The 19,951-nt window shown below is 44.2% G+C and overlaps 1 protein-coding gene across 1 annotated transcript in view; it reads right to left on the reverse strand.

Annotated features, from left to right (window-relative positions):
* Positions 1 to 17,429, reverse strand: part of BCR (BCR activator of RhoGEF and GTPase) — a 100,453-nt gene extending 83,024 nt beyond the window's left edge. Inside the window, exon 1 of the mRNA XM_059863497.1 lies at positions 15,360 to 17,429. Coding sequence (XP_059719480.1) covers positions 15,360 to 16,869 — 1,510 coding nt within the window. The 5' untranslated portion in view covers positions 16,870 to 17,429. The remainder of the gene's footprint in view (positions 1 to 15,359) is intronic.
* Positions 17,430 to 19,951: the final 2,522 nt, after the last annotated feature.

Below are 19,951 nucleotides of genomic sequence, written 5' to 3' on the forward strand. Positions count from 1 at the left end.
CCAACAAAAAGGCAGTAGAGCACAGTAACTAGGGCCCTTTAGGCCCTACCCACAGCAGTGCTCTACCAGAAACAGTGACAGGAAAGGTGAAACCATACTGATCTAAGCACCACAGGCAAAATGAGAGGGGCCAAAGCTAATTTAGCATTGATGATACCACCTCACATCATGGATGAGATGTAGGTAGTAAGTTCTAGAACCAAAACTAAAGTCCAGGGTCAAGATCCCAGACTGTAGATGATCTAGGACAAAAAAACCCCTCAGTTTCCCTGGATGGACAGGGAATGTACCCACATTTCTGAAACACCTGCAGATCCCAAGAACAAATAAGCCCATATCATTACAGCAGTACAAGAGAATATATGGAAAGAAACCCCCAGTTTTAACAGTGTGTATTCTTCTGCTTTTGTGCAGAAAATTGCAGACTGAGTTTTCTCCTCCCCATTCCCATGTCAGGTACAGGATCCTTATGCACTTTTTTTAAGTCAACCACCAATTTTGCACATTGCAACAAAAAAATGACAAATTCTCCTTTTAAAAGGAAATAACTGACCCTAATCACAAGTCTCACACAGACTTTCATACTATTAAAACTATATTTCAATATACTTAAAACAAACCCCAGGACTCTCTAAGCACAGGACTTCTACCATCCTTAACACTCTTCCTTTCTCCAGGCCTGCTTCTCTGAAAAACATTCACCCACCCAATTTTTGCCTTATCAGGAACCTGCTACATTCCAAAGGGCTGTGCTCAAGGTTGTAATGTTCTTTTCCAGGCATTTTGCTGACTGTTTCACTGCCAAACAGGGCCCTTTCCAGGATGTACTTTTCTGCAAGAACTCAAAACTCGTGGCATTTCAACAGGGCTGCACAGCACTGCTGACAGAAAGTAGACTGCTGTTTACTCCAATCAAAGACAAAAAGTGTGTCACTTTGTGTATTTTTAAAACCAAGAATTAATAATTGATATTTGCCTTCACACAGTCCTTTGCTCCCAAAGCAACTCAAGCTCAAGGGATACATTCAGTAGTACAGCTGTCCCTGGGGTGAGCCACTGGACACCTGCAGGCTGTGCAAGAAGGAGAAGAGAAGAACAGCTAAAAGAACAGGAGTTTGCCCTTGTAAGAAGGTGCTGAGTCCTGGCAGAGCAAGGAGACTTTAGCAGCACTGAGAGACTGAGCTGTAGACAGCACAGTGTTAAACAGCAGGAATGGTTTGCTACCCCCAGTTTTCCCCTACAAATAGCAACTCCTCCCCACTGCCTACGGCACTGGCTGACATCTCCCAGGCACACTTGGTATGCACACACAGACAGGACACACTCTGACAGGTTTCATTTGGAGCCATCTTCAAGGACATCCTAAACAATGCAGTCAAATCCACTTAAACACCCAACAGAGTATCAGAATAAACCTGTTAAAAGGATTATTCTACATACCAGTTGATTTCTACAACAGTTTGTTGTAAAAGCCCTTTAAATGAATACAGCTGAGGAAATCACCTTGGGGCTGAGGCAGAGCAGCAGCCAAGAACAAGAAATCAGCTATTTTAAAAGGTTCTAGAGAAGAGAACCAGACCCAGCTCTGCTGAGTTGCTCCAAGTGCCTCAGATAGTAATCCTATTTCGGGAATATAGGGACTGCTCTGGGCTCAGTGAGTCAGCAGGGTGGGGCAGTTTTTTCCCCATGTTTGTGGACTGAGCAGGAACAGAAAAAGCAAAAGAAGCTGGAAGCCAGAAATGTAGCACCTGGCTGGTGCACAGGCAGGAATTCAGCAGAGTTAACTCAGAAGAGTTCACAAATCTCTGCAGAGCCAGCAGTCACAGGTAAAAATAGAAGTCTTATCTGGGAGTCATGTAAGCATTCAAAATTAAATGAACGGAGAAACTGCAAAGATGTTTCAACACTGGAAGCTACATGCATTTTCTCCTGGTGGTGACTCTTGCCCTCTCCTTAGTCAAGACTGAGCTTTTTAAGCAAATCACAGCATCTGACAGAAATCTTAGTTCCACTATTAAGCCAGGACATGACATTTTATATTTCAAAGCAAACAAACGTAAAAAGGCCTACAAATGACCTCTAAAACTGCACTTTCCCAAAAACACTCACAAAGGGAAAATATTCACATAGTTGTAAGATGTAATTTTACAGATGTCTCATTACAGTTATTACATCATAAAAAATGACATTCAATCTTAGCCCATGAACACTCACACACACAGAGAAAGCAAACATATTACTGAAGGAGGTCCACTCACCTCTAAAAGCTGTGCTGACCTAGCATCCCTCCTGTGCTCCTTTCAGATGATGCATGACCTAAACAACCTTTTGGCAGAAGCTGGTCACCTTTTTAAGTCTTGGTGAAAACCAGTAATTGTATCTTTTCTTCCATTTTCTCCTGGTCATAACCAGTCTAAGTATTTGCTGATGTAATAACTGAAACCACAAAGTACCTACGTAGGCAGCTGGAAAGGGAGTCACTCATACAGAAAATGGATGTCATCAGGCACATGCAGTCACAGAGCTACATTTTCAGGCATCATGTCACCAGGATGTCACCAGGTCTGTGTTACTGCAAATACTCCCATTTTCAGCCCTAGCATTCCACTTGGATTTATTCTACAAAGCAATTTCAAATATCTGCAAGCTCTCAGGCAGCTTTTACTCATTCACACTCTGCCAGCAGCAGAAACAAGGCATCTTCCTGGGAAGAGGTACTCTGCTCAAAGGACACCCCAAACCTCTTTGTGAAACCCCAAAACAGCTGGATAGTCATGAGTGAAATTGCTGAAGTTAAACAAGATTTCTCAGCATTAATGTTCCACTGTTATTTGAATTAACAGCCCTGGAGTCACAGGGGACTGGGGCTTTAAGTGTAAATTGTCTTTCATGGCATTACACTGTGCCCCACCACCACCCCATCAGTTACTGCTCCTCCAGCAACATTTGTAGGAGCATAAATTAGGATCCATGCTTAGAGGGGGTTTGTGCTTTGGTTGAGTGAGTTTTGTGATTTTCGTTTGATTGATTTTGGCTCAGAAAAAAACCAAACAAAACCCCCAAAAATGCCACAGATAAATTCCCTGATCCAGTTCCCAGCGTGAAGCCAGAAATGAGCAGTTGTTGGCACGGCTGACAGGGCAGCAGGTCACAGCATGAGGCTTTAGCACCAGAGACAATTTAAATCAAGATTTAGCCTCAAGGGGCATAATAAGAAAATACTGGAAGACATACACAGATCCATGTTATAAGACAAGGCAGCTCGTGCTTCAAATTTCAAGCAAATAAACCAAAAGAAGGAAGAAGTAGAAAAACCAGAGATTAACACATAAGGAGCAACCAGAGCCAAGGCAAAACTCCCAGGTTCTGGGCTTATTTACTTAGAGAGGAAACTGAATGAGTTAATGTGAACACAGAATTAAGTAGAAAAAAAGAAATAGTGGAAGCAAGCATATGAATTGTAGAAATCAGTGAAAGGGCAAGCCCTCCAGCCACAGAACTCAGGTTTTTTCTACTGTGTTTTGTTCTCTTTTTTTTGACAGTACTTTCCCTTAAAAGTTAAACATGGATACAAAACAAACGCTAAACACACACCTATAGAGAAAGTTACTCAGTTTACTAACTACAGCATGATCCAGGAGAAATGCACCAAATTTGATTCCAGTACAGCTCACCAAAATTCAGCTAAAACCCTGAGTTTCAACAACTCAAAAGACTGAGTTGCATATTTCCTCATTACCACACTTGGAAATGTATTTATGCAAATCACTATATTAAGATAAAAGCTTGCTATAAACCTAAGGCTGTTTTTCTTTTTAAGTTCTCTTTTCATTCTTTACATGTGTTCGGAAAAAAACTTGCAAATGACTCGTTTCCTTACAAACTAAAAAACACAACCACAAAGCAACCAGTTATTAAAGACTATTAAACAAGTCTGTTTCAATGTGCATCAGCCTCACATGGCAAGTGTCTATTAATGGGAAAATCAGTTTTAGCATCACAATGCTTCCATAACCAGATGTTGGTCTAATTACAAAGAAAAGTTCCTCATAAAGTTTAGATAGAACTCTGTAAATTTGCTTGTATCTTTGCATCAGTGCACATTTGCACATACATTGAAGCCAGTCTGAAACACCTATATACAGAATAAAATATTCAAGTTAAAAATTCTTCCTCTTCAGATTCTTCTTGTGCACATAAATATTCAGAACACATTTATGTAACAGATAATCAGGTTTCCTTCTTTGCTTTAAGTGGAGATGCTGAGGTTTCTAACATGCTCAGGAATGGAGCATGTTAGACTAACTGGAGGAAGATGTGCAACCCTTTATCTGCAGTAGAAATTTTATGATGTTTACCGACCAGCACAGAACAGAACAGAGCTTAGATCACATTAGGACGTGTTTCAGTTTGAGCAGAGACCACAACAAATTATGTATAGGTCAGTGCTCAAGGCTGAGTGAATTTGGGGTAGCCAAGGTCAGGCCTAGGGCAGGTTTGCTGAGCACACAGGACAGGTCAGTGCCACTGGAACAGCCCCATCCCAGCAGGGTGTGACACAGCCTCAGCTGCCTGCAGACAATGGCCCAGTGGAGAGGCAGGCACCTTCTGCTGGTGTCTCAGATACTGCACAGACATAAAAGACAAATTTTTCTCTCCATGAATACTGAAAAAGCCCTGCCTAACCAAAACTCATTCTGATAGAGTCCTAGCTCAGAGGACTGGGCAAACTGGAAAGAACATATTTGATGTTTTGATGTAAATACCATTTTCTCACTCTGTCAGGCCATTTTCCTCTTCCGGATGGCAGATGCAGCATGGCTAAAAGAATTATTAAATAAAGTAAAAATGCTTTCCAAATTACATTACTGTTTCCATAGCACCTAAGCAGGAGGCATGGCAGATACATATGGCCAGCTTACACAGTTCTCCAAGAGGCACAAGAAACTTCAAAACAAAATTACAGTTTTGAACTGCCTGCCCAGCACAGCTCTGAGAGCTCTAAGCCACATCAGTATTGCTGCTGAAACAGCACAAGCTGCATGCATGCCAGTTCTAAAACATTTATAATCTAAGCCTGTGAAGACCCTATCAGTGCTTTTGAAGCAAGAGCTCAAGTTCAAACTTCAAAATGAAAGTATCTTGGGAAATTCTGGTTCAGGTAGTTACACAGAAACAAACAGCAAAACAGTCACTAGAATTCTCCTGGTATCAGCAAGACCTCAATCAAGTCTTTCCCAAGACACTGTTAGAGGTCTCAAAAGTAGCCACTGGTGTTTTCAACTATTAAAAAAAAAAATAATAATACAAGCAAAAAACCAAACAACCAAAATTTGTTAAGCTCTTCTGCTTCTTCCTTGTTACTTTTTCCAAATGCATACCTTCTTTCCTGATATTTTTTCCTACTGACAACACTGACCCTTTTAGCAATACAGAGGAACTGGAAACAGCAAGCTGACTTCAGCTCTGTGACTGCATATTTCACTCAGTGCATCCAGAAGATGCAAAATCAATTTGGATTAGGAAGGGTCAAAGTGGTGTTTAAATCCTATGTAAATATTTCTATATACAGCAGTGTGGTTCTCAACAACTACAAAAGAAAAGGCTTATGGGTTGGTGGAACTGCTCAGCTGTGCTCAGGAGGACCTTCAGGAAATCCAGCAAATCAAACAGAGCAAGTGCCTCTCCAAAGCTAAACGGGTGCAGTGACAGGTCTGCACTCTCTGCACTGTGTGTTAAAACATCACTCAAGAATGCAGGGAAGTGAAAAACAATTGTCTTCACTGTGGCCTCATATAAATTCATAAGATATGAGAAACCTTCTGCTTTCACATGAAGCAGAACCCAGCCCTCATCTGAATGGCAAGAGCACCAGACCATGTAAACCATCTCAAAACTGCAACCAGTCTCTCATCCCTGTCATGCAGTACAGATCAATTCAAGAAGGCAGTCAGGCCTGTAGCTCAATACACCACCTGAAACACCAAAGGAAAACCAGGGGATTTTCTTGATCCCCACCCTCTGAAAAGGACATGAAAAGGATGGGGATCATCAGCCAGGTCTGCCAATGGCCCTTCTGCCAGAAAAAAACTGAACTGCTGAATAAGTGTAAGACAGCAAATGGTTTCTGGGTTCCCTGTTGAGCTGAGCACACACTGGCTCTTCTGGATATACCCAAGGACTAAACACAATCCTCCTGGTCACACACCAGCCCCTCACCTGAGCACACACATGCTTGTCATGAGTTCTGTTAGAGCAGCATCTGCCTCTGGGCCCATTACAGTCACAATTTTCAAGGGAAAGAGGGCAAGAGCAGACAATGGGGAACACCAATGAGTTATTCAGTATACTTCATTCCCCTGAGTTAAGTTCCTCGGGAAAGATGCCAGGGGAGAAAAGGCTGAACAAAAGATTCACCCAAACAATTATTCAGGTGACTTTTAAGCCCAATGTATTGCTGACATTAAGTGCACCAGCTTTCTGTCAGAGTCAGAAGCAGCTCTTGAGGGCCCCTGAGGATCTTGCTTTTGTGAGCTGAGAGGTACTTGTTCCAGCTTAGGAAGCCCTTGAGACAATACTCTGCATCTGACTAAAACATTCTGGTCCTGATACCCATTTACCCCAGATCAGGAGCCACAGATGATCAATACTAGGACTAGAGAAGTGGTGTATGTCCACAGGCTAAAGAGACTATTTTCATCTGACAGCTTGTCAGATTCTTCTTCCTCCTTGCAATTCAGATTTCACTCATCAGCTTTCTAAGAAAACCAAGAAAAGTAAAACAAGGAGTGGACTGTAAGATGTGCTCTCCTCACTGCAGCCACTGATGTAGTGCAGGATGCCCATCACCTATACAAGACACCTTCAATCCCAGCTAAGCACTGGCTTTGGTATCCACCACAATTAGGCTTAGGTGGCAGAACTGCAATAGAACTTTGCAACTGGGTGTTCTGTGCTGTCTAATCTAGAAATCTAAATAAGTTATTGATACAGCTGGCAAACACACATTTATTCATCCAAATAACGTGATTCCCTCAAAGGCAGTTGAGGCATTATTGTGTTTTCTCAGAACAATGTCAGTGATTTCATCCCTGTCAGACTGATAGGTCCAGTGACCACCTCAGGAGAGGGTAAAGCAAAAGTGTCCTACCCAGGGAAGGGACTCCCATACTTGTTCTACCTAAAAGGATCCAAACAAAGGGGGCAATTTATAGAAGTGACAGGCAAAGACAGGGGAATCCAAGGCATCCAAGTCTTCCAACAGTGATCTACTGTTCTGAGCGTATTATTTTCTGAAACTTCATGTGATAATGTCACTTCAGGCCACTATAAAAAAATTTCCAGAGCAGCTCTAGGTTAGCAGGAAGCAGAAGTGAAAATGAGGCAGTGAATTATGAGCTGAGGCAGCTGGACTATCAGGCACAGAAATAAGTGTTCTGTGCTTTGGCTCACTGTAAGCACCACAATCTAACTCCTTTGGGACACCCTGAGCCCAGCCAGGGGCTGCCTTGCTGGGCAGTCATACCCTGCCATGTAACTGCACTGCAGCAAATCAGTGCTGTGATTGTGTGTGACACCTCCCTGCTGACAGCAGACCAATTACATTCACTTTTTAGCAGCTCAAATACATTTGGAGCCTGATGCTCCAGGGAACAAGGTATTTTCCTTCAGAACAGATTACCCTAGGAAGCTGCTGGCCCATTTCAAAGGAACACACAGATGTGGCTGTAGGCAAATGAGGGATTTGGTGCTTTTTGGTGGCTTTTTGTGTGTATTTGGTTTCTTAAAACTGATCTAGCAGCAGCCTGCTCCAGCCTCACCCATCTTGTGGGTTCAAAATGGGCACTCCTTCCTTAGCTCTGCAGCCAAGGGAGTAGGTAATTGCTGATAACAGAGTAACTGGTAAATACCCAGCAGAGAGGAGCTGCATTTCAGTGAGGAGTCTAGAATATTCTGGAGTTCTTAAGAAGTAAACACACACAGTGAGCCAAGGCTGCACAGTGCACTTTTCCACACCTCAAGGAGAGGAGCTGGAGTCCAAGCACACAAGTTACTCACTATTAAGGAACTCCTCCTGCCAGGGCTGCCTGCTTAGATTTTAGATAATAATGTGTGATCCACAACAGCCTGCTATAGCTGCTGCTGTGCTGTTGTCATAGACCAATCTGCAAGTAATTTGTGGATTTTGGATACTTCAGAAGTTGTGCAGAAGCTCCTGAAGAGGATGGGATGGTTTTGAGGGCTTTAAAAAATACATTATTTTTTAAAAAAAGAAGGCTGTGGGGGATCTACTCTTCTGGAAAATAATCTTTCTTCTCCACAAGACAAAATAAATATTTTTTTAAAAATACTACCTTGCCCAGTAGTAACAGATTGGAGAAATGACTGAAAATAACAAAATAACAAAAAGTGACAACTATGCAAAAGGCCTGTAACACCAACAGGCACAATTCAGCAGTATAAACCAACACACTGAACTTCAGCAATTCACTCTTCCTACAGGGCAGTCCTCGTGGATTCTCACACACAGACTCCTCGAGTATCCATGTAGCCATGGGCAACTAACTTGACTCCAGCTGCCGCATTTGGGCAGAGCCTCCTCTAAAGCAGAGACTCCAATTACATTTGCAATAATCTGATTACTACATGAGCCATAACCTGGTTAAGAAAGGGTCTGAGGGATACCATTCTGGCACTTAGGAAGAAGACAGGGAGAGGGAGACGTGCTTTGTTGTTTTAGTAACAGACAGATCTGCAAATTGAGCCAGACTTTGTGACAGAAATACAACACATTGTCCTACACAGGACAATTTTACTGTTTAAAATATATACAGTGCAATTTGGGAAAAAAATTAGAGAAGTTATGGATCTGTAAAACTGTCTCAGTAGAAGGACAGATCAACATTCAAGGATTTACTTACAGCTTATGGTTATTTTCATATCACTTGTAATTTAAAGATATGATCAGGAAAGCAATCCCCTTTGTCATCAGTGAGCTGGCCAAAACCTGCTTTGGAACCCAAGACACTCAAATTGGTGTTTTGGAAGTCCTTCATTCATATGCTCTCACCCAAACTCATCCATGCCAGCATTTCTCTAGTCACTTGCAGCCTACCCCTCCATCCATCTGCCATTCAAACTGGACTGGAACATCACTTATTTTCCTACATGTGCCAGCAAAAGATTACTTATATTTCACCAGGGGAAGAACAGGATCAGACTCTTATGATTCTTTCCGTGCTTATCTGACTGAGCAGAACAAATCAAAGAGGAGACAGTAAAAAAAAACCCCAAACTGCTGGTCTTGGTTTCTCTGGGGAAAAGCAAGCTCCAGATAAGCTGTGCCTCCAATCAACACTCTGATTTTCATGAGCAGCAATATGCTTCCCTGTGGTAATTGAAATGGAGCAATTCTCAAACAGCTTGCCAAGTCTCACCTCATTAACCTTTATGGACTGACCTCCAAAATTCCTTGAAGCTGAAATACAGGTCCCCCTTGGCTCTGCATGATGGCTGTTTACCCCTAAGAGGTTGGGGAGCAAGGGAAGGCATTAGAGAGCAAACTGCTAAACATGCTAGAACTGGAAGAACTGTTTCCAGCCTGTTACTGGGGCCCAAACCTTCACAGGCTTAGGCCTCCTTTATTGGCCCTTCTCTCAGGTAGCCTTCAAAGCTGAATTTGGATTACAAATCACACCCCCCACCCACAACACTCCTTTTAAGAGTCAGTATAAAGTTCTAGTATGCTGCCCAGTAGTCAAAAACAAGCATTTCCTAACCCACACTTGAAGGTTTAGCAAATTTTCTAATTAAATCTTATTTTTCTTTCATCCCAAATCTGTTACTCAGGATGCCTCCTTGCCATTCCAGTGAACTCATTTTATTACTTTTGCTCAGGTCTCAGTGAAACTTTCTGGTGGCAGCTGTCAATGAAGGAGTGACTGAACACAGTACTTAGCATTTTATCCAAATATTTACACCAAAGATCTTAGACAAATGGAAACACTTAGGAAAAATGGTAGAGCCATTAGTTCCACAAATTAGCAAGCTCTTAGCTTTCTTTTTCTCAGCATTAGCACGAGATAGCATAGCTATAAGAATTAAGAATATAATGTTCCAGTTTTGCACCCTGGAAGTCTGTACATGGGGTCATGTATATTTACACTAAACAATAAAAATCTTCAAGATTAAAACCACATCTATTAACTGCTTTGCTATAGATGAGAAGACACAGGAGACCAAAGCACTTCACTCACCAATATAATTCACTGCTTTAAAGTCTACACACACAAGTAAATCACTGCAAAAGTCACTGCAAAGCTTGAGGGCTCGAGCCCCTGGCTCTGTGAAACCACCAAGCTGCAATCACCTGGCTCCAACAGTTTTGTATCCAGCACAGCACTGCAGTCTGTGCCCAGCACAGCATGGATGCTGCACAGATATCCTGTGGGTCTGGGGCTGCTTGGTCCTAGCTCAGCTCCTACACCACTCCCAAGCTGCCAGCTTGCACGGGTAACACATTGCACCTGCCCAGGCACAGGCCACTGCCAGCCTCCAGCAGGCACAAGGCCTCTTGCAGCAGTGGCAGCTCACAAAGTAAGCTCATCTCCACTGCCAGAGACCCCTCTGGAACTGTTGGAAAGGCTGCAGGGAGGACAAGCAGCTTTCTGACCTGCAGAATTCACAGCTCTGTCTGCTCACTCCATAGGAAAGGCAGTCCCACTCTGATCTCCCTGTCATGGACCATGAAAATGAGCTTCTCACAGGCAGATGAGGGGACACCAGCAGTCTCCAGGGCTCCCCAGTACAAGACAACTCCTATGTGGATTGGTTTACACTCCCATTTCAAAGGTAGGTGCTTTGTGACTGCAGAAATACCTGATCTAGGGTGAACACAAGAAAAGAAAAAATAAAATCTGTCTACATGCTATTATTTCTGGTAGGCCTGAGGTAAACATCAGCAACTCTCTGTGGAAGAAGGAACCAAACAAACACTTCAGAGTCCACTATAGTCACTGGAGACATAAAGCAGCTCTGAATATTCCATTAAACTCTGCTGTAGGGAAAGAAATCTGGAAGAGAAAGAGAGGGGGCTCTTCACTCCCCCAGACTAAGAAGAGGGGAGTGGTAGTGCAAGCATCCTGATAATCTCCAAAATCTCAAAAGCCACTAAAACACTGAAAAGCAAGGCAGGGTGGGGGCTTGCATTTAAACAGCATCTTGGCATCAGTGCTCCTAGGAAATCACTGATGATGACAGGAAAGAATTAAAACATGTTTAAGAAGTAATAGCAAAATGAACTAAACAAGTGCCAAGAAAACTTAAATTGCATTATTGATCCAATGTAAGTCACAGATGGAAAGCAGGACCTATGGCCAGCAGGCCTTAAAATTAATGAGCAATCTGCACATTATAAAAGCTCCTACATTTCAGCTCCTCAGAAGGAAGAATCTCTACAGAGTGGACTGAAGGCTGCCTCAGCTGCTCAAAGGGAAGTTGTGCTTCTGAACAACAGCAATAGCACCAATACGTTGCCTCAGGAGTCTGCAAAATCCCACAAAGAACTTTTCAAACTACATCTCAAAACTAAAATTCACAGAATACAATACTGGGTGACAGAAGTGCAGATTTAAGAAACTTGTCTAAGATCTCCGAAGATGCAAATAACTCAGGAAGCAAACCCTTGCAGAAACTGGTACAGAACAAGGTCCTCCCATGATGACACACTACATGATTTCTTGGGGCTTTACAAATAAGTAGAGTCAAGCTTGCCTTAAAAGCAGGGAATTCAGATGCTTGCCTATCTGGTCAGGCATTTAAGGCACACAAAAACTGAAGAACCTACAGCTCTAGGTAAGCAGGAGGTTTAAAATGGCCTTCTGTTGACATAACAGGAGTTGTGAGGTTTGCAGTTCACATGCACAAATTCCACTGTTCTTTCCCTTCCCTACAATAAACTCACTAAAAAATAGAGAACGTTCCATGCTCTCCAGAAAGGGACATTCAGAACTCCCACATTTAGTAAAGGCTAAAATAAGTAAAACCTCACTCCAATGGAATTAAATGACACATATCCCCAAACTGACCTCACACTGAGCACTGTGGTGGTTGGTGGCTGTCTAGAGAAAGAGCCTGGCACGACTCTCTCAGAGCACCACCAAGTCTTCTCACGTGAGCAGAGTCAGTCCTGGGCACCTTGAGGGAGGCAGCTGTGCAAGTAAATATTATTTATGTGGACTCCAGAAAGTTTCCATGTCATTATGCAGACAGATAAAATCATTTCACACAGAGTGAGAGAACACTGATTTTATGCAGCAAGCTCCAAAGCCAAGCAACAGCTCCAGTGTGCTCTTCACTAACAAACTGCTGTCAGTTAAAAACTGTCCCAGCTGAGGCCATTGCAAGATCTCAGTGCTCCATAACAGTACTGTGCAACTTTCCCCTTGACCATCAGCAGAAATGCACAATGGGTGGCTTTTCTCATGTATATTTCTGCAACTAATGTTTAACAGAAGGCAGAATTTTAAAAATCTTGTTCTTTCTTCACAATCATAGTAAAGATATTCAAACTTAATGCAAGATGTGATTATTTTTTTTCCTATTCCCACTACGGCAAATTAGTGATACATAATTAATCCTAATATCAATATCTTTGCCCAGGCTTCATTAAGTACATTTAATAGAAAGTACAGCTATTACCAAATCTCAACCCTGAAGCTCTCATGCTGCTCCTTGGAAAAAACTGAAAACCTACTATACCTTGGTCTGCTTTAATGTTTTTGATAATCCACCTCCAAAAACCCAGATTCAAATTCTGGCACAGACCCCATCCACTTGAGAGTTACATCCTTTTCTTGTAACACAAAATCAGGAAAACATCACTTAACTGTGCAGTCATGAAATATTTTGGACAGAACAGCATGTGTCTGCTGGCCAAGCTCAAGGGGCACTGGGACAGATCCAGATGGAAATTTCTCACTGCACCTGTCCACAGCACACTCAGCTTTACTAAGGGAAGAGTGATCAAAGGCAAAGCCAGAAAACACACAACAATCTGAATACACAGGGAAGTCAAGTACTGTTGAATAAACCCCACTCGATGCTAATTAACATGAAGGCTGGCCAGAACCTACTGTGATTGAAACTTGCACTCTGTTCAAGCAAAACTTTAGGGAAGCCTGGCAGAAGCAGTGACTGAACCACAGGTGCTGGAAAATCTGTCTGGATCTGTGAATGGCTTTGGTACCACGTGGGCATGGAGAACAGCCCGCATCAGAGCAGGGTAGCTGGGAATGGGAGCCAGCCAGATAATCACACAGTGCTCTCTCAGGCCTTTTGTTTGTTTTATGAAAAGGAGGTGCTGCCAACTGGTTTCAGATTAAAATTCATCCCAATCGGGAAGGAAAGAAAACTCCTATAAAATGATGCTCGGCAGAAATTAATCAGAAACACAGCCCTCCTGAAGGCATAAGCCTTTTTGGTTAGGTAAAAAGTTGCCACCAGCTAATGTGCAAGACAGTGCTGATTAGCCATCTGGTGAAAGTTCCTGCTAAGCTTGCCATGTCACCCCCTGTGCTGAGGAAAGCAGAAGGGGGATCAGTTACATTCTGTCCTTGCCTGCAATGTGTGGTCATCCTTAGGAACATGACACAAAGCTTCCCAGTGCATCCAGGAATTGTGAGTGTTCTGACTTTTCAGCTGCCTTTTTTTTATCACTGCATCCCACCTAAATTATTTAAAATAAAACTTACCTACTGCCTTTTTGAAAGCTGAATTTATCCTCAAGCTTTATCAACCTTTGTTATTTTTACCCCTTTGTTTCCTTCTGCAAAAACTGAAATTGCCAGGAGGCTTCCCAGTCATCTAAAGAGCATCAGTAAACAAGAGCAGAGACAGATGGCTGAGCTCAGTTCAAATGAGCACAAGACTCAGCCTCTCCCCTAAAACCCAGGAAGAATGCAGCAGTCCCAGAGAGAAAACAGGGATGTCCATCCAGTCTGATAAGGGAGAAGTCACTGTGAGGAGGTGCAGAGCTTCCATGTACACTGAACACCCACTACAAGTCCAGCCTTCCAGTAACACAACAGGATAAGAGAATGGCAGCACAGCACAGAAGAGTTCTCTCTCCATCGTTGCTCCCAGAAGTATTGCTGACAAAAACAATCAGCAGGGAAAGTAAAGCCAGGCATCTCCTTCAAGCAGTTACTCTTCTGAGAAGTAATAGAGCAAACTCTCACAACCTGAGAAACTGACACCTCTGACAGGCCTCTGAAATCACCCAGTAATACAGGAATTTGGTCCCATTGACAAATAACATGTTAATCCCTTATTAAAATGAGAGATTCAAAGAAACAAAGAAAACCCATGAGAGAACTCACAGATTTATAATTAAAGAAATCTGTCAAAACAAACATTCCTATTTTCTTCATTCCTGGATTTGATTTTCATTTACTGCATAGGAGACTACAGGTGTTAGCACAAAATAATATTTACATTACATGCCTTGCCTTGCTAAATAGGTTCAGACATCCACATACATTCAAAAACTGCATCTGAATTAATACAATTCTTGTACACCTCTTCCACCTATAAACTCACTGTGATTCCACAGACACACCTGCATGCCTGAATGAGTTACATAAAAACGGATTCAAACATTGCCCATTCTTCCCCAAATGAGACGTTTTATTCTGCTGAAATTTAGTTAACATTTTTCCCTCAGGGCTTCCTGATATTCCAAGTTCTTTCTTCACTCGGAGATAGCAGAAAGCTCCAAGAGCAGAGCTGCACAATCATCACCTCCAATCAGCTCTAATTGAAGGCTGACACGAGACAGAACGAGAAAGTAGCACGGCAATTAATACAGACAGGAAAAAACAAGACTGTGGGAGCAGCATCATTATCGGTAAAGCTCTGGCAAAACCCTCAGGTTGTGGCTTGCTGGCACACTACCACCTCTGAGGTAGAGTTTAACTACTCCATAGCACACAAATACGAGGGAGGGAATAAACTGGCGGTGAATTCACCACAAATGGTGAATACCTGTTGAAGTTCTGGCCCCTTCTTAGCTCAGTGTTCAGACTGAAAGTTTAAGAAATTATTAACATGGGACTCCATTGATCCTCTCAAAAGAAGCCTGAATCAACCCTTCTGGGAATTCAGACTGAATTCCTAAAATGCAGTGTGACACACACTTCTGTAAGGTCTTCCTAAACCAGCAAAACTACAAATGAAACACAGAATTCTCACGTGAAACAGTTGCCCCCTCACAGTGATTCACCCAGGGTCTCCCATTCATTTCCGGGATACCATTCCCTGCTCGATGCATTTCAAAGACTAAGCAAAGAGCTGCTACACACCTGTATCCCCGTGGTAACAGCTGTCCTGGTGACATCTTGCAGAGGGCAGATCTCCATCACTCGGCCAGATCTGTCCTGTTTTCCGTACACCCACAATAGTGGCCTCAGACACGATGACCTGCTGCTGCCGGTGCCGCTTTTGAGACTGGGGGGTTGGAGGGCTGCTGCTGTCAAAGGATTGCTGGGAGTTCTGGGAGGGGGAGCGGCTTTTATCCTGATACATGCGGTACGTGGTGGGGCTGGGGGAGACATGGCTGGACTGTCCTGAGGAGAAGTCTTCCTCACTGGAGGTAAGGTTCTCATTAGAGCTACAATCAGGAGTGTATCCTCCTCCAATATCTTCAAAACTCCTGGGGGAATAAGATCTCCTGGGCCACGTGAGATGTTTTTCCTGGTCAGGTGGGCCCTGATTTCGCAGAATAGGTCCTTTTCCTTCTCCTTCTCCCATCATTCCACCAACATAGATACTCTGATAGGGCTGAAAGTCCATGGGCTGCCAAGGTGAGCGGCTGCTGCCATTGGCATTAATCAGATTATCTTTAAGAAACTTGGGGTTCAGTTCAGCATCCTCATATTCTCCATCATAGCCAAAGCTGCTCTCTGAGGACCTTCCCCTGTAGGCAGGCCTCTGGAACTCACTGAAGCTGGGTACCATGCTAGAAGGGAGGGAGTGCAAAGACTTTTTGCGTTCCATTTGCATGGCTTGGCTACCAAGGGAGCTTATTTTGTCAGAAACATCTTTATCATTGACCTTTACAAGACCCTTCTCATGGTGATACTCCATGTTCACATAAAAAGGCTTTTCAACAACATCCTTGTTATCACCAGAAGAATGTGAATTAACCTTTTTCATTCTCTCAAAATTGGACCTTAGGGCTGCCACACTGGTGCTGTTCCCTCTCTCCTTAGGTTCAAATGATCCCTCCTTCTCAGCAGATCCCACCAGTCTGCGAGTGGAAGCTGATCTGTGTTTTGAAGGAGAGCCATCAGTATCACAGCGATTCTCCATGTCTTCCACAACTCTCTTCAGTTTCTCTTCACCATAGTACTTGCACCTGTCCTGCTCTCCTTCCCCGTGGTGGGGGCTGTCCAAAGGTGACAGGTCTGACCCATCACTCTGGGTAGACAGTTTCCGCATAGAGGGTATCCTGGGTTTGAACTTTTCCTCCCCATGATGTGACTTGCTTTTTTCATATTCGTCTTGGTCAGCAGCCTGCTGATGATGCAGGTCCTGGATCTGCTGCTCTGCACCCCCTTCAGGCAACTGAGAAACACGTTTAAAACCCCATCTCTGTCTATCATAGCTTTTTTTCTCCTTTGCCAGAAGAGTCTGCAGGTAAATCATGCGGAACCTCTCCTTATTAACCTCCATCTCCAGTCTCCGGATAGATGCTTTGCACATCTCCAGTTCCTGTTCAATGTCTCCTACAGATTTCAGCTCCATCTTAGGAGGCTCAGAGTCTGCAAACTGTGCTTTCCAAGCCTCTACAAACCCCACAGGGTCCACCATTTTGCATACGGGAGTACGTGGAGAATACGAGAAGGAGGCTGGAGAGAAAGGTGGAAAGAAAAAACCAACCGGATCTCACATGTAGAAGCAGAAACAGCTCGGGCAGGGTCAACTCAGCGCGTCTCTTTCGCGGTCCATGCAGGGCACTGGGAGGCAGGCAGCGATCCTCTCTCGCAATCGTCTCTCCTCCCCGTCTCCTTCTGCTTCTGCCGGCCCCAGCCCCGCGTACACTCGCTACTCTCTCCCCGGCATGACTGATCGTTAGCTGGCGAACAACAATGCTCCCACCCCGGCGATCCCCCAGCACTTCAAAGCGCGTGGACAAAGGAGCGGGCTCGGGGCGGGGGAGGGAAGGTAAATATCGCCCCCCACCCACCTCCTGTCGCCGCCGTCCTGGGCACGGTCCTCAGCGCGGCCACGCTCCGGAGCCCTCCGCTCCGCGCTCCCTCGCCAGCCCCCGTGTTGTGCTTTCTCTTTCTCTCTCCTCCTCTCCCCCTGCCCCTTTCCCTGTCTCCTCCTCCCGGCTATTGTGCTGCGCTCGGGGCGCACACGGTCCCCGCGCGGGCGGCGATGCGGCGGCGCGTCCCGGCCGAGCTCCGCCGCTACCCGGCGGTGCCCGAGCGCCCCGCGGCCCCGCGGGAGCCCCCCCGGCGGCGCAGCCCCCGCTGCCCGCGGCGGCCCATCGCGGCCCGGCTCCGGCGGCGCTGCGGAAGGGGAGGGGAGGGAAGGACCCGGCGCAGGCACTGACACGGCGCTGGGGCCTCTTAAAGGGGCAGCCGGGCCGGCCGGGCCGGGAGACCCGCGGGGGTGGGTGGCCCCAGCGCCTTCCTCACTGCTGCCCATGAGACAAAGGCAAAGTCCTGAGCGGTCCCGGCCGCTCGCCCTTGCAGCCGCAGGCCTGGGCATCCTCACACCGTACAGACGTGACCATAGCTAAGACTGATTAAGAACACGCCATACACACAGCCCTGTGTGCATAGGGAGGTATCCATTCCCGTCCATACAGCCATGCCCTCATATATTATGTATAAACACCAGCACGTCTCTGTGCTCTCTCTTGTGTTCATAGCAAAGCTCTCCCCCCAGGCATTGCTGCAGCTCACCTTCAAAGGTCACGTTTTCCCCCACTCATGTAAGTGCTGGTTAGTAGCAGCCTTGTCAGTCCCTGAATCCTACCTTCCTTGCCAATAAATTATAAGCTGGATTTCTGAGATGGGCAACTGCTACTTAAAAATAACTCTGATGCTGACAATAAAGGCTGCTTTCTTTGGGCATTAGTCTCACTTATGTCCTCTATATTATTTAGCACCAGTAACTCAGTCCCGCACTTCACCTCTTGGTGAAGGATGGCAAATGCTATAAACAGAATTCTGGCTGCTGGGTATTATTTTCGTTCTGAAATCACACCATCACACTTCCTTCTTAACCTTGCTTACAGCATGTGTCCTTTCCATGTACTAATTCAACCTCTGAAAAAAGGGTAAAAAACAACCAAAGCTTCCCTGTTTGAAGGACAGACAAAGAGGATATGTACCCCTCATATCCCCCATAAAACTGTTTCTTTCATGTTTGTGGTGAAGCATATTTTTCTGGTACACGTTGCTAGAAAAGAGAGTGGGATGTAGCCCTGATAAGAACTAATAAAATCCCATAGGAATGAAAAGCACAACTCCATAGGAGTAGCTCTCTTACCTCTGAGATATGCACTGTTTCAAAATCCATTAAACAGTTTTCCTCTCTGTGCTTTTTTATATGCCAATGAAAATATTTTGGGGCACTTTCAGCTATATCACAAATGGCTACTCATATATTCACTTTTGCTTAGTTCATCCCTCTTGGTTTTGTTTCCTGGCTTTAACTGCTTTTCCTGCACTTGTTTCCTCAGCTTTTAACACATAACAGGCTTTGGCTGACCTATATGGAAAACAGATTATGAACTAAATCATTATAAAATCTATATGTTTAATAAATAACTCTATAAATCATTCAATACTTCTCAATCTGTCACAGAAATAAAATACATTGCCTTTTCTCTATTGATACTATTTGTTTGCTTAGTGGCAGTTTGACCAACAAAATTCTGACATGCAATGTATTTCTAGGAATAATAAAATTAGCATGGTTATAAACAATGGCAGGTATGTGACATCACTGGAATCTGTTCTGAATTCCTACAGAACTTTTACTGAAGGCTCACCATTTGGATTTATTTCTGGAGTGGTTTCTATTTGGGTCTGCTTTTCTGACATTTGTGTCCTTTCTGGAGGGAGAAAGAATTGTGATGAGTCACATGAGGGATTTCTGTGTGCACACTTACCTTTTAGTGACTAATACTGTTCAACAACTACACCCTCTTTATCTACCGAGGTAGCACAACTCCAGAAATTCCACTGGGAGTTGGAGTGTTCTCTGAATCTTTGCTGATACTTTATGCATTGAAGAGAGCAGTATTTTAACTGGATAGAAAATTTCTTTAAGATTACGGTAGCAGACACATACCTGTGATTTGAGACTGAGAATCCTGCGATCAGGGGCTAAACTCAGGCCGGCCTTCCCGGCACATCCCCTCTGCTGGCCGGTGAGAGATCGCAAAGCGCTTCCGAGCCGGCACGGATCTGATCCTGCAGCGACCGCCGGGCTCCCTCTGGTGGGGAGAAGGAGCCGCTTGGCTCTGGGTAAAGCTCTCGAGCTGTCACTCGAGAGCTGCTCTTCAGCATCATCCCACGAGGAAGAACCGGGGGTTTTTAAGGACAAACAAACAAAAAAACCGTTGGACATAAGCTGAGCTTTTAAAATGAGAAATAAAACATGGTTTCTGATTAATATGTGGCTGAAACTAAAAAAAATCGTATTTTTGTTAACACAAAGCAGCATTCCTGGAGGAGTTGGACAAAGCTGACAAGTCTTGGGAAGTCCCATTCATTCTAAATAATTCTATGAACCCGGTGATAAAAATGGAACTCTCCTTCTTTAAATTCAGACAATGGCAATTTCTCACTGTGAGAACTACTTCCAGGCCAAACATATAGGAAAGCGATCAACCCTCTCCATCACCAAATCCATATTCTCCTACAATTTGTCA

The sequence above is a fragment of the Haemorhous mexicanus genome, chromosome 19, assembly GCF_027477595.1.
Source record: "Haemorhous mexicanus isolate bHaeMex1 chromosome 19, bHaeMex1.pri, whole genome shotgun sequence".
Taxonomy (NCBI): Eukaryota; Metazoa; Chordata; class Aves; order Passeriformes; family Fringillidae; genus Haemorhous; species Haemorhous mexicanus.